The 16,129-nt window shown below is 38.2% G+C and overlaps 1 protein-coding gene across 1 annotated transcript; it reads right to left on the bottom strand.

The window, feature by feature from the left end:
• Nucleotides 1-12,891: 12,891 nt before the first annotated feature.
• LOC130041899 (olfactory receptor 4F15) lies at nucleotides 12,892-13,830 on the bottom strand. Its single transcript, XM_056134178.1, has one exon. It carries the CDS (start codon nucleotides 13,828-13,830, stop codon nucleotides 12,892-12,894), a length of 939 nt encoding a protein of 312 aa, XP_055990153.1.
• Nucleotides 13,831-16,129: the final 2,299 nt, after the last annotated feature.

Raw genomic sequence — 16,129 nt, forward strand, 5'->3', positions numbered from 1 at the left:
TATTGGTTTGTAAACTTTGCTACCTAAAGGAAGAAATTAGACAAATGTAAATTAATAGTTATTATGTTAATAAATTAAAAAGTAAGAAAACAAAGGTGATAAAACCTATTTTAACTTAGCATTAAAACTGAACTATATGACTATATAGCCTCTGAAATGTAATCACCAGAAAATTGGCATCTGTCACATGAAAACTGCTCTCTGTCACTAAGTTATCTCAATATTAATACCCCTCTCCTTCATTTTAGGAGAGATATTTTGATGTTATTCAGAAATGCAAGGTTGTTTTCTATGAGGAATAAGGTTTCAGCCCAATATTTCTTTTACTTTACAACCTGGGAATAGTCACTTTTATCATTTTTCAACGATTCTATCCATTGCCAAGCCTTCAAGATTTATACTGGCAAGCAAATTCTTCCCAATCCTACTTCTAAAACATTTTTACCATCAGAATATATTAATATTACCCATTTATGTGATGGTCTGTTTATTATTACTAGCATTCATTTTACTCTCCTTTGTATTTGGAAGTGTGGAGAATAGTTCTAACTTACCAAGTAGATTATAAAGTTTTTTTTACTTTTCTCTTTTGATTTTTAGCTTTTTTGTCACACCCAGTCAGGTTCAGGGCTTACTCTTGACTCTGCACTCAGAAATCACTTGTGGCAGTGCTTGGGGTATCATATGCTAGGCCAGGGACCAAATCAGGGTTGGCTATATGCAAAGCAAATGTCCTACCCACTATACTATTGCTCTGGCCCCAACTATAAGCCTATTTAAGGCAGGGCTTATGACATTCACATTTTGATTCCCTGAAGTAATGAAAAAGCAGTTCACAGAGAGGTGTGGATCCATGAAATCTCTGTTAGCAGTTTTTACCACAAATTGAAAGTAATTATAAATATCTCTAACAGTTTTACATCAAAAACTTAAGTGTATAAATTTGCATTTATTAAATTATTAAACCAACATTAATAGGAGGAAGTCTGGTTCTTCACAAAAGATAATATGAGAATCAGCATTTCAAAGCCCTTAGCACATAATCTGAGAAGTTTAAAACTATGAAGAGCACCAGAAGTGTAGTGGAGAGCATTTTGTTTAAACCTCTAAACAAGAACTTTTCAGATTATTTTGTTATTTTAGTTTTAGAAAAATATACATAGCGTAACGGAAAGGAAATGAACTTTGGATTCATAAAATCAATATATATACCATAATCCAGCCACTGGTAAAATTATGTAAGGAAGCCTAATTCTTTTGGAGGGGAGCAGTATGGGCCACACCAAGCAGTACTCAAGACATTTCTTGCAGGAATTAAAAATGAGTCAAGGTAAACACTTCATCTAAACCCCTGTAATATCTGTCCAACCCAAGTTAAATTCTTAAATCACTCTTAAACATATACGCAACTAATGAGGGAACAGCTAAATGTTTAAAACAACTGCTAACAGATTTTAAGTAGGATGTTGCTAGCAAAACAATAGTAGTTGGAGACTTCAACATCACCTTATCACCTCTGGATAGATCAACAAGAACAAAACTCAGCAAGGAAACATCGACTTTGAAAGAAAAAATAGAAGAGAAAGGACTTATAGACCTGTACAGGGATTTACACCCCAAAAAGAAAGAATACACATTCTTCTCCAGTGTGCATGGAACATTTTCCAAAATAGAACATGTACTAGGCCACAAAATATGCCTCAGTAGAATCAGGAAGATAGAAATACTACCAACAATCTTTTCAGACCAAGATGCACTGAGAATAGGAATGAATCACACACAAACACGGAGAACCAAATCAAACACCTGGAAATTAAACAACTCAATGCTGAGCAACGAATGGATCAGGAAGGAAGTCAAGGACAAAATAAAAAGATACCTGGAAACAAATGAGAATGAAGACAAAAGCTACCAGAACTCATGGGACGCAGCGAAAGCCATATTAAGGGAAAATTTATAGCTCTGCAAGCATATCTCAAGACAGAAGAAAGGATGCACATAAACAACTTGACTTCACAGCTCAAGATCTTAGAAAAGGATCAACAGAAAAAGCCCAAAGTAGGCAGAAGGAAAGAGATCATAAAACTTAGAGCAGAAATCAACGACATGAAAACCAAAGAAACAATCCGAAAGATCAATGAAACTAAGAGTTGGTTCTTCGAGAAAATAAATAAGATAGATAAACCACTAGCAATACTCACAAAGAAACAGAGAGAGAGAACCCTAATAAATTGAATTAAAAAATGAGAATGGGGATATCACAACAGAAACCAAAGAAATTCAAAAGATCATCAGAGGCTACTTTGAAAGTCTGTATGCCACGAAACAAGAGAACATAGAAGAAATGGATAAATTCCTGGATTCCTATCATCTCCCGAAGCTGAATCAAGAAGATATAGAGTACCTGAATAGACCTATTAACATCAAGTAAATTGAAACTGTAATCAAAAGTCTACCTAAAAACAAAAGCCCAGATCCAGATGGATTCACTAGACAATTTTTCCAAACATTTAAAGAAGACCTATTGCCAGTACTTCTCAAGCTATTCCAGGAAATTGAAAAAACAGAAACTCTCCCAAAGAGTTTCTATGAAGCCCATATCTCCCTAATACCAAAAGGAAACAAAGACACCACAAAAAAAGAAAACTACAGGCCTATATCCCTGATGAACACGGATGCAAAGATTCTCAACAAAATACTAGAAAATAGAATTTAACAGCTCATCAAAAAGATCATACACCATGACCAAGTGGGATTCATCCCGGGGATGCAAGGATGGTTTAACATTCAGAAAAATCAATCAACATAATCCATCATATCAACAAAAGAAAAGATAAAAACCATATGATCATACAAATAGATGCAGAGAAAGCATTTGACAAGATCCAGCACCGGTTTGTGATGAAAACCCTTGCCAAAATGGGGATAGAGGGGATTTTCCTCAATATTGTTAAAGCCATCTACTACAAGCCTATAGCAAGCATCATCCTCAATGGGGAAAAACTGAGAGCCTTCTCCTTAAGATCAGGGACGAGACAAGGATGCCTACTCTCTCCACTACTGTTCAATATAGTACTGGAAGTACTTACGATAGCAATTAGGCAAGAAAAAGATAGTAAGGGCATCCGAGTAGGAAAGGAAGAAATCAAGCTTTCACTATTCGCAGATGATATGATACTATACTTAGAGAACCCTAAAATCTCAACCAAGAAACTCCTAGAAACAATAGATCTGTATAGTAAAGTTGCAGGCTATAAAATCAATACCCAAAAGTCCATGACTTTCCTATATGCAAATAGTGAGAGAGAAGAAAACGACATGAAGAAAACAATCCCGTTCACAACTGTGCCCCAGAAATTCAACTACCTTAGGAATTAGCTTAACTAAAGAAATAAAGGACCTGTACAAAGAAAACTACAAAACCTGCTTCAGGAAATAAAAGAGGACACAAGGAAATGGAAAAATATCCCCTGTTCATGAATCGGAAGAATTAACATTGTCAAAATGGCAATACTTCCCAAAGCACTGTACAAATTCAATGTGATCCCATTTAGGATACCCATGACATTCTTCAAAGAACTGGAGCAAACACTCCTGAAATTTATATGGAAGAATGAGCCCCCACAAATAGCTAAAGCAATTCTTGGGGAAAAGAAAATGGAAAAAATCAAACTCCCTACCTTCAAACTCTACTACAAAGCAGTAATAAATAAAACAGCACGGTACTGGGACAAAAGCAGAACAGCAGACCAATGGAACAGGGTTGAATATACTGACATATCCCCCCAAACATATGATCACCTAATCTTTGATAAAGGAGCTAGAAATGTGAAGTGGATCAAGGAAAGCCTTTTTAGCAAATGGTGCTGGCAAAACTGGATGGCTACATGCAAAAAAAAAGTGCTCAGATCTCTGCCTAGCACCATATACAAAAGTAAGATAAAAATGGATTAAAGACCTCAGCATCAGACCAGAATCCATAAGGTACATTGAAAACAAAATCAGCAAAACCCTCCATGACATTGAAGCTAATGGTGTCTTCAAAGATGTCACGCCACTGGCTAAGCAAGTGAAAACAGAGATAGACAAATGGGACTATCTTAAACCAAGAACTTCTGCACCTCAAAAGAAACACTGACCAAAATACAAAGACAGTCCACAGAATGGGAAAGAATATTCTCCAAATACACATCTGACAAGGGGTTGATATCAAGGATATACAAAGTACTGGTTGAACTCCACAAGAAGAAAATATCCAACCCTATCAGAAAATGGGGCGACGAAATGAACAGAAACTTCCTCAAAGACGAAATCCGAATGGCTAAAAGACACACGAGAAAATGCTCTACATCATTAATCACCAGGGAGATGCAGATCAAAACAATAATTAGATATTATTTCACACCACAGAGACTGGCCCACATCCAAAAGAAGAAAAGTAACCGGTGCTGGTGTGGATGTGGTGAGAAAAGGACCCTCCTTCACTGCTGGTGGGAATGACTATTGGTTCAGCCCTTCTGGAAAACAGTATAATAATTCTCAAAAAACTAGAAATTGAGCTCCCATTTGACCCAGCAATTCCACTCCTGGGAATATACCTCAGAGAGGCAAAAAAGTATAGTCGAAGCGACATCTGCAGTTGTCTGTTCATTGCAGCACTGTTTACAATAGCTAGAATCTGGAAAAAACCTGAGTGCCGGAGAACAGATGACTAGTTAAAGAAGCTTTGGTACATTTACACAATGGAATACTATGTAGCTGTCAGACAGGATGAAATCATGAAATTTACATACAAGTGGTACTACATGGAAAGTATCATGCTAAGTGAAATGAGTCAGAAAGAGAGGGACAGACATAGAAAGATTGCATTCATCTGGGGAACATAAAGTAATAAAATAGGAGACTAACACCCAAGAATGGCCGAGATAAGTACCAGGATGATTACTCCATGGCTTTGAGGACAACCGCACACGATAGGGGAAAAGGCAGCTCAGATAGAGAAGAGAGCACCAAATAAAGGGTGTTGGGAGGATCCTGCCAGCATGGGAGATGCATGCTGAAAGTAGACTATAGACCAAACATGACTACCACTCAATTCCTCTTTTGCAAACCACAGCACCCAAAAGGAGAGAGAGAACAAAAGGGAAAGCCCTACCACAGAGGTAGGGTGGGATGGGGGGAAGGGGGGTTTTGAGGGACACTGGGACTGTTGGTGGTGGAGAATGGGCACTGGTGGAGGGATGGGTATTCGATCATTGTATAACTGAAACCCAAGCACAAAAATTTGTAAGTCTACAACTGTACCTCATGGTGTTTCACTAATAAATATTTAAGAAAAAAATAACTACATAAATAAAGAGTGAGACCCTGTGATGGGCATAAAAAAGCATACCTTCTTGGTTATTCAGATGTAACTAAGTTTACTGACTCTGCAATTAATAGCAACTACATGAAAACTGTGAATTCTAAGAAAAGTCAGGTTAAAACACAAAATAATATAAATATGGAGGCTAAATGTAGTCAAAGGATTACTATAGTGATTCAGATATCAGATAATATAAGAATTGGAACATTTGGGCCAACAAAGGTTTTGGAAGGGTCACATCTAGCCATGCTCAGGAGTTACTCCTGGCTCTGCACTCAGGAATTATTTCTGGCAATGCTGAGGGGACCATATAGGATGCTAGAGATCGAACCCAGGTTGACCGTTTGCAAGACAAATGCCCTATCTGCTGTACTATAATTCCAGCTCCCCAACACAAGTTTAACATTACTTGAGACCGGATCCAATTTTAAATCTCAGTCCAGAGCAAGCATCAAGAAGAGATTTGTACATCAAGGCCGAAGAATATCATGAATACCCACCTAGAAGTCTTGCCAAGGTCGCCCGCTCCTCTCTGGAAAGAAAGATGGCGGCAGCACGGGAGCCTTGTGGACAGCAGGTTTGAGACGTGGGGGGGTGGGGGGGCAGCAGGGACCTCATGGGAAGGGGGGCGTAATGGGCCGTCCTTCACACCCGACCGAGGTCACCAGCTGCCCCCCACAAGCAGCTCTCCGGCACGGCCACGGCCCCGGAGGCACAAGGACTTAGCACAGAGAGCCACCCGCTTGGAGCAGAAAAGCAAATGGACTATGTGTTAAACCGTGCCAGCATGCCTGACCGGAGGGGAAAGGGTGTTGACCCACTCGCCCACTCCTCTCTGGAAAGAAAGATGGCGGCCGCACGGGAGCCTTGTAGACAGCAGGTTTGAGCCGCGGGGGGGGGGGGGGGGGGGGCGGCAGTAACCTCATGGGAAGGGGGGTATTCTGGGCCGTCCTTCACACCCGACCGAGGTCGCCAGCTGCCCCCCACAAGCGGCTCTCCAGCACGGCAACGACTCCAGAGCACAGAAACCAATCTCTTAACTATCTAACTTTTAATAGAAATTCTTCCAGGGTTAATAAGTAAAATAGCAGAAATCCAAAACCGCGCGGCCGCAATAGCGGCCACGCAACATCATTTTATTCTTAAACCAAGTTGTAGAAAGCAAATCATTTCACAACGCTGTTTCAGCATGTCTGATTGGGGGGGAGGGGGGTCGTAAACTCTAAACAATAATTGTGCATCTTCTATCGAAACAATGTATCGAGTCAAAGTAGATAGAGTATTAACTAGAACTCATCTGCCTCACAGAAATTGGGAGGGGTGGGAGGTCTATTGAGGTTCGTGGTTAAAAATAAGTATTGGTAAAGGGAAATGTGTTTGATATTTATGTGACTGAGACCTAAACCCGAAAGCTCTGTAACTTTTCCCACAGTGATTCAATAAAGAAATAAATTTTTTAAAAAAAGTCTTGCCAAGGGAGAAACTTTAAGATGAAGGTGTTCTGAAAGTATCTTATAGATCAGCTATGATTTGAAATGACTTTTCCTAAACATACTAATTTTGCACAGAACTTTTTAGTTACTTAAGTATCTATGACCAGAAACACAAGTTCCAACTCCATCTTCTATTATGATTCTTCTTTTTCCTTTACCCGTATTGAATAAATTAATTCTCCAAACATGTTCCCAAATATTTAATCCTTCATAGTGAAGAAAATATCCTTCAAATAACTGTGATCAAGTTGAAATGAACCTACAGACGTTTGATCTTAAACCTTGATCCTTATAAATTTCCCCTCAATCTAAAAGCATTGAATTAACCTCTCCCTCAACTGAAACTCTTTGCATTATCGTTCTCAAATTGCCACAACCCTTTACATCAAGTAAAATTCTGCTTTCTCTAATTCAAGACACAGTTTTAACTTTGTGGGACTGTGAATAACATAAATAACAATTCTGTGTTCTCTTCAAATGAACTTTTAGATGCTAAATGTAACAAAGTCACTCTAACTTTCTGCTTATAAAATTTAACTCAGTACATTTTGTACTTCCTCTTAGGGTCTAGTTCTCACTTATTTCTATACGTCCATTTGTCAAACTTCCCTGAATCTCTTTTTCACTCTTCTTATAGCTTATACATAAAATTGATGTTAAAAAGAAACTAAATCTAACCCACATTTAGAAAACAATTCTAAACTCTATGGAGTTTCATGTGCTATTTTGTTTCAAACTTTAATATATATTTTAATAACATTACATTGGGAATTGATTATTTGTTTACTTTACGGTCTCCATCTTTTTATATTCCTACCTAGTTGTCTGTGAAACTCATTGTCATCTTGAAATAACTCCCACATGTCCTTAATATAGCTGCTTGCCTTTTCATAGAAGATGATTATTTTATACTAACCTTTAAAGAAACCTAACAAGGACAAAAATACAATTACCCTTTTAAAATTTTTCCATGAAGACGAATATTCAAAATCAGGAAAAATAGGGGCTAGGAGGACCGGTCAGTGGTTGGAATCTACCACAAGTGTATATAGAGCAGAGGGTAGATAATATAGAGAAGGAACCAGTACAACAATAATAGTTGGAAATTATGTTGGAACTGAGAACTGAGTGTTAAAAGTAGGTAAAGGGATGTACACAATGACCTTTCGGTATCTGTATTGTAAACCACAATACTCAAATGGAAAGAAGAAGAAGGAGGAGGAGGAGGAGGAAGAGGAAGAGGAGAAGGAGGAGGAGGAGGAGGAGGAGGAGGAGGAGGAAGAGGAAAGAGAGAAGGGAAGGCAAGGGCAGGGCAGTGCAGGGCAGGGCAGGGCAGGGCAGGGAAGGGAAGGGAAGGGAAGGGAAGGGAAGGGAAGGGAAGGGAAGGGAAGGGAAGGGAAGGGAAGAGGTGAGGGAAGAGAAGGAGAAGGAGGAGGAGGAAGAGAAGGAGGAGGAAAGTCTGGGTGGGAGTGAAACTGGGGACACTTTTGCTGGGAAATGTACACTTGTGGAGGGATGCGTATTGGAACACTGTATGACTAAAACCTAATCATGAACTATTTACAAGGGTTTATCTCACAGTAATTCAATAAAAAAAGTTTAACAATTTTTTCATTAGTCATCCATTGTTTCTTGCCTATTTATCAAGTGACAGTGAAAATTTCTTTTCAGTTCTAGAACAGTGATTAATTGCAACCTATGCTGAATCTAAAATATTACAAAATTATTTGAACTTATGTCTTTTACATTTTCCTAGACTCAATGAATGTCTAGCCAAAAGTCAAGATCAGTAACTTCATCCAAATGTGGCAACAAAAGTTTTCACAATTATTTCCTAATATTATTTAATACCTTAACCTAGACATTGCCTACTTTACTTTAAGGTAACATTAGATCATTTGAGGATCTGACTCATTCATAGCAAGGCCAAAAACAAAATTAGAAACTAAATTTTTTTCCATTGCTGATTTTAATCCTTCCTTTTACCTGTTAAAAGAGAAGCGCTTCTTCAAGGAGTGAGATTTTTCTATGTTCTCCAGCACAAAGTACCATATAAAATCTTTCCATAAGAAAAAAATGAAGCTAATTAAAGCTCAAAGACAATGACCAAGTGATACTGCAAAAACATCAGTAGGATGATGAGAAGTTCATGAATCAGGGGACTTTGTCCCTAGAGAACTATTTGTCTTGACCAGAGCAACCAAAGGACCTGAAAATTCATAATAAAACACTAGAGAGGAAGAAGAAAATAAGCAAATAATTTTATTTTATATCTTTGAGTTATTTCATTGAACATTTTGTAAATATAATATTATCCACCAGAAATATTATCTCTAAAAATAGCTATCAACTCAAAATAAATATAATTATCTTGATCACCTCTAAAAGTAAAATGTGCTTAATGTTTGTTTCTTGATAGGAGAACAAATTTAGACAATACTCATTTTTATACAATAATATATTGTGAATTATAGATGTAAACAAAGATTAGCTAGAATGTAATTAACTCCAATGATTAGAGCTTAAAAGTGAATGACGGTTTGGGCCACAACAATAATACAGTGGGTAGGTTGCTTGCCTTGAACAGTGCCAATCCCAGTTCCTCATATGGTCCCCAGAGCCCACCAGCAGTGATTTCTGAGCCTATACTGAGACAGGAGTAAGCCCTGAGCACAGCTGATAGTGGCACAAAAATTTTTTTTAAATATGAATGAGGAGATATTGCAGGAGTTAAGATTTTGTTAAGTTAAGGCCTTGCTTTCAGTTGATATCTGGGTGACTCCTGGGAGTAGCTCCTGAGCACATCATGTGTGGCCAAACATCCCATAATTAATTTATTAATTAAAATTCTAAAAGGTGGATGAAACAACTAAAACATATGTAAACTGATGATGAATTAAATGAATTATGATACATCTGTGGAAATTCCATAGCACTGTCTATAGCACTGTCCTCCTGTTGTTCATCTATTTGCTCGAGCAGGCCCAGTAACGCTTCCATTGTGAGACATTGTTATTACTGTGTTTGGCATATCAAATTTGTCATGGGTAGCCTACCATGCTTTACCATGCGGATGAGATACTCTCGGTAGCTTGCCAGGTTCTCCAAGAGGGGCAGAGGAATCGAACTCCATTCGGCCATGTTGACTGCGTGCAAGGCAAACGCCCTACCTGCTGTGCTATCGCTCTAGCCCAGGAAATTCCAAAAACCTTTTGAAAAGTAAGTTCAAACCCCACATCATTTTATTCTGCTATCCTGAACCAATATTCCTATTCAATCTTCCTTTGGTGGGCGGGGGGGGGGGGGGGGGGGAAGGCAGCTACCAAAGTAGCTTACTTGAAGAACTGGAACAAATATAAGACTAAAGTAAATTTTTTGGAACAATTTATAAAAGAAGTAAAGGTAACCCCAACATGCATGGACAGCCTTGGTAATCTAGATGTTACCCATAAGTATTGAAAACCAGTGTAAGGCTTAGCTCTCATTATCACTGAGCCACAAAGTATACTTGTCAAAAAATACTCTTTATGCCAGATTTAAGAGCCCCCAATTGACTATGTGCTCCCCCACTTCTTTGATGGACTTCTCCTGCTCATCCAGATCTCCTCTATCTTCCTTAAACCAATATAATGTAAAGAAAATAATCAATTACTATTCACTTATATGAAGGAAAAATTTAGTATCCTATACCAAAAAATAACTTACCTGTATCCAAACTAAGACAGAGCCTTAACACTAACATACAATCAAAGCAGATGCTGCATAATAAACACACAACGTTTAAAATTAGTTCCTTCAGAGGAAGGAGCTTGATAGTGCTACTCTCACTACTTAGACTATTGTCAGTAGCAAATACTAAATACTGTTTTCAGTGTTTGCCAACTGTAAAACTGAAAATTCTTGGTCTGGGAGGTAAATCAAAGGGCTTGGAGTGCAAACTTTGCATATACTAAGCCCTAGTTTGATTCCCAGCACTCTATGGATCTGTATGTGCCCAAGTGGATTGCCCCTCACCACCACACCCCCAGTATTCACAGCTATGGCCATAGTGACCTCAAGCATCCAAGCACGGAAACTTCAGGCCCACACAGTCAAGTAGAATATCACTGGTCCCTGAGAACTCTAAATAATTTTCTTCAGGTTTTGCAGGTGGGAGGAAGGGAGGGAGGTTATTGAATAACAATACCTATAGTATAAAATTACAGTATAAGTCAAATTAGTGTTTATCTTCCTTGGACGTGATGAGTGAGCATCAGAGCTCTATTGTCTTAAGAATTGTCTCAATTACGTTTCTTTCTGGACTGGAGCGATAGCACAGCAGGTAGGGTGTTTGCCTTGCAAGCAGCCAACATGGCCGACCCGAGTTCGATTCCTCTACCCCTCTCAGAGAGCCCAGCAAGTTACCAAGAGTATCTCGCCCGCATGGCAAAGCCTGGCAAGCCACCTGCGACATATTCAATATGCCAAACACAGTAACAATTGTCACAATGGAGACATTACTGGGCCCACTCAAGCAAATCGATGAAAAACGGAAGGGCAGTGACAGTGATATTTCTTTCTGTATCTTAGTAATTGTATTAAATAACAACTGCATAGTTTCCAGAAAAAGAGAAACTTCACCCATATTATATTAATACTTTATTTTCTATTTGGTGAAATATTTAAAATTTCTCTTTCTGAGAAAGAGTAGATGATTCACGAGTTGCTACTATTTTTCATTGAAGAGGAAATATCATTTCATCACATTATTTAGAGGGACTTCAAGATAACAAAATAGAATATAATCAAAGGTCTCTGGAAACTATTCTAGAGAGAAAAGATATGTGATTTAATACTGAATTTTAAAAATCTTTTTATGATAAAAACAATGGTTTAAAATTTAAATTTCAATTTGGTAAAATCTTAATAAGATAATTTAATGATATTTAGGAATGATAAATGCTAGGTTTTTCCCTTCTGGAAAAGGCTATGTGATGCTGCACTCCTGAAATTTTATAATATTGGTAACCAATGTAAATCAATAAAATTTGATTGAAAAATAAATTAGTATATATTAATTTTAAAAGCTGAGTGGAAACAAGCCTTCAAGAATAAGCTAAAAGAATAGGATATGATGATAAATTCAAATACAAAATTGATTTGAAAGTAAAAGGGAAACTACTGATCAACAATAGTTTCTGTTACCAGGATTCGCTTCCTATTTTCTGGCTGCAAGCCTTTGTGCGAACTGCAGCCCCTCAATTTTGCCAACTGAGAGAAATAGAAACAATGAATTTGGTGACTAATTCTACCTTTAAGTTCTAAAATTTTAATATGGGATTTTCCATGCTTTGCGGGTTCAAATAAGGAAGCATAATATGTAGCAACTGAGAGAATAAACATGGTCACAGTCACAGTCTTCCCGTTGTTCATCGATTTGCTCCAGCGGGCCCAGTAATGTCTCCATTTTGAGACTTGTTGTTACTGTGTTTGGCATATTGAATACATCTTGGGTAGCTTGCCAGGCTCTGCCATGCGGGCGAGATACTCTCGGTAGCTTGCCGGGCTCTCCGAGAGGGGTGGAGGAATCGAACTCGGGTCGGCCATGTTGGCTGCATGCAAGGCAAACGCCCTACTGCTGTGCTGTCACTCCAGCCCAACTGAGAGAATAAGAAATAAAAATCATGAACAAAGATAATTAAAATCAAGGTTATTTGTGAATAGGGAAAAATATGAATGTCTAAGTTGTCTTTCAATGAACAATATGTCTAAGTAGTAAATGGCTAAATATTTCTGATTAATTACATGTCCTATACCATACTTATTATATGATTATTAATCATATAATTTGGGTTTTAACTTTTTGATGTACAGCGTGTCAAAGAACATCCTCATTTCTAATTTTATGGTGAGATATTTAATTATTTAGTAAATTAATCTGAAGGTATATAATAAAGCCTAAACATCAAATATTTCTCTGAAACATTACAGGGTCTTTTCTGCAGTCAGATTTGAGTAACAATTTATAGTTACATGGCTTCATAGACAATCTATTTAGGAAATCTTCCTGTAGTGCATAAAACGACTATACAGTCTGCTCATTGCCACATTCATCTCTCTGTTCCTGAATGTGTAGATGACTGGATTCAGAAAAGGAGTGATAAATGCATCAAAAATAGCAAGATATTTATCCAGGTGTGATGTGGGAGAAGGCCAAGTGTAGAAAAACATCAGTGGCCCAAAGAACAAAACCACCACAGTAATATGAGCTGACAAAGTGGAGAGGGCCTTGGATAAACCACCAGAAGAATGTTTCCAAACAGTGAACAGGATGAAGATGTAGGAAATGACCAACAAGATAAAAGAACCCACAGAAATGAACCCACTATTGACAGTGACCATAAACTGCAGTTCGTGTGTATCTGTGCAGGCAAGTCTGAGGAGACGGGGAAGGTCACAATAAAAACTGTCGAATATATTAGGGCCACAAAAAGGCAAATCTACCACAAAAATTAATTGAACAAATGAATGGATGAGGCCAATGATCCAGGAGGTGACTAGAAAGCATAGACACGTCCGTGGGCTCATGATAGTCAGGTAATGGAGAGGCTTACATATAGCCACATATCTGTCAAAAGCCATTGCTATGAGCAGCACCATCTCAGTGCCCCCAACTGCATGGCTAAAGAAGATCTGTGTAAGACAGCCACAATAGGTGATGGCTTTGTGCTTCTTGAAGATATCACTAATCATTTTAGGAGCTGTGATTGAGCAAAATAGCATATCAATGACTGAGAGGTTAGCGAGAAGGAAGTACATGGGGGAGTGGAGATGATCATCCAAGGTTACAGTGAGCACAATGATAAGGTTTCCCACCATGCTTGCAACGTAGAATAAAAAGGAGAAGACGAAAAGGGGAAGCTGAATCTCCCATGAATTTGTGAGTCCCAGGAACACAAACTCTGATACTCTGGAATGATTGGTTCCATCCATTGCTCAGACATCAGAATTAATTTTCATGTTACCTATAAGAAGAAGAACAACAAAAATAAACCTGTTTGCTCAACTATTAGTATCCAAGAAAGAAAAGCTTCAGACCATGAAACAGTGATGTATTAACATCTCATAGAGCCAAATCATCTGTACCATGTGAACACTAGACAGCTAGTCAGAGGTGCCAGTTTTACGGTTTTCAAAACTAATACCACCAAATAATTTTATTTCTCAAACTATTTCCCTCTGCTTTACTCCAGTATGACACAATGTTCCCTACTTCCTTAAACCCAGATTGTTTTACTTCAGTAACATGTCAGATCATCTTCAAATATTTTTGACTATGATATCTTGTGAATGGATTCAGTTGAGTCACCTATCAATACCAGAATATCATTTTCAAAACCTCTTTCTAGGGCTTAGGGAAGTAGTTCAGTATGCTTTGCAACAGGCTTTGCATGTGGAAGTCAGGTTTCAATTCCTCGCACCATATGGCTCCCCAAGCATCACTGGGAGTGATGATCTCAATCACCAAAATAGGAGTAGTGCCAAATATTGCTGGGTATGCTTGCTCCCATTTTACGTCTATTATGTTATTCATATTGTTCAATTAAACTTTCACGATTTTCTTTCTTCAACTTCCACATTTTTTTCTCATTCTGTTTTTCAATGCACAAAATCCAGCTTTTAGAGCTCCAGCTCAAAAAGCCCTTCATTTGTGAAATGCAGGACTATCTGCACAAATCTCTATATGTCCTCTGTTCTAAGTATTTATTTCTCTATGTCTGTCATGGTTATAAAAATGTCCATCTCCTGAACATGTTTGCCACTCAAAGCCTCTTTTGCAGACCACAACAGGAGAGAGAGAACACAAGGGATTGCCCTGCCACAGAGGCAGGGTGGGATGGGAGGGATGGGGGTGGGAGGGATATTATCCATGGTGGTGGAAAATGGGCACTGGTGGAGGGATGGGTATTTGATCATTGTATAATAGAAACCCAAGCACAAAAAATTGTAAATCTACAACTGTACCTCATGGTGTTTCACTAATAATAATTAAAAAAAGCAAAAAAAAATTAAATTTCGGATGACACAGAAAAAAAAACGTCCATCTCTCCAAATGAAATGTAAGCACCCGTCTAAAGAAATGCCTTGGTTATATCTCCACAGTCTCCACATTCATTATAGTCACATTAGTGATTAATATTAATCACTATTTAATTGCTTCACATTTGTTAAATGGAGAAATTTATGGGACTAAAGAATAATACTATAATAATGAGAGAATATCATCATTCAGGTAGATTCATATTAATAATGTTTTCATTTGCCCATTAATCAGGAGTTATCACATACATTTGATTCTAACTGTTTAACTACACAAGGATAAGCTACAAGTTACACAAAGTTTGCACAAGAATATCCTGTCCTCCGGCTACATGCAAAAAAATGGGCTCAGAACTCTGCCTAACACCATGTACAAAAATAAGATCAAAATGGATTAAAGACCTCAACATCAGACCAGAAACCATAAGGTACATTGAAGACAAAGTTGGCAAAACCCTCCATGACATTGAGGCTAATGGTACTTTCAAAGATGCCACGCCACTGGCCGAGCAAGTAAAAACAGAGATAGATAAATGGGACTATCTTAAACTAAGAAGCCTCTGCACCTCCAAAGAAACAGTGACCAAAATACAAAGATAGTCTACAGAATGGGAAAGGATATTCACTGAATACACATCTGACAAGGGGTTGATAACAAGGATATACAAAATACTGGTGGAACTCCACAAGAAGAAAACATCCAACCCCATCAAAATATGGGGCAATGAAATGAACAGAAACTTTCTCAAAGAAGAAATCCGAATGGCAAAAAAGCACATGAGAAAATGCTCTACATCATTAATCATCAGGGAGATGCAGATCAAAACCACAATGAGATACCATCTCACACCTCAGAGACTGGCCCACATTCAAAAGAACAAAAGCAACCGATGCTGGCGTGGATGTGGCGAGAAAGGGACACTCCTTCACTGTTGGTGGGAATGTCGACTAGTTCATCCCTTTTGGAAAACAGTATGGACGTTTCTCAAAAAATTAGAAATTGAGCTCCCATTTGACCCAGCGATACCACTCCTGGGAATATACCCCAGAGAGGCAAAAATGTGTAGTCGAAGTGACATCTGCACTTGTTTGTTCATTGCAGCACTGTTTACAATAGCCAGAAACTGGAAGAAACCTGAGTGCCCAAGAACAGATGACTGGTTAAAGAAACTCTGGTACATCTACACAATGG

This window comes from Sorex fumeus, unplaced genomic scaffold, assembly GCF_029834395.1.
Source record: "Sorex fumeus unplaced genomic scaffold, SorFum_2.1 ptg000098l, whole genome shotgun sequence".
Classification (NCBI taxonomy): domain Eukaryota; kingdom Metazoa; phylum Chordata; class Mammalia; order Eulipotyphla; family Soricidae; genus Sorex; species Sorex fumeus.

Coding starts and splice junctions, on each gene's coding strand:
- LOC130041899 (XM_056134178.1), bottom strand. CDS start 13,830: ATGGATGGAACCAATCATTCCAGAGTATCAGAGTTTGTGTTCCTGGGA.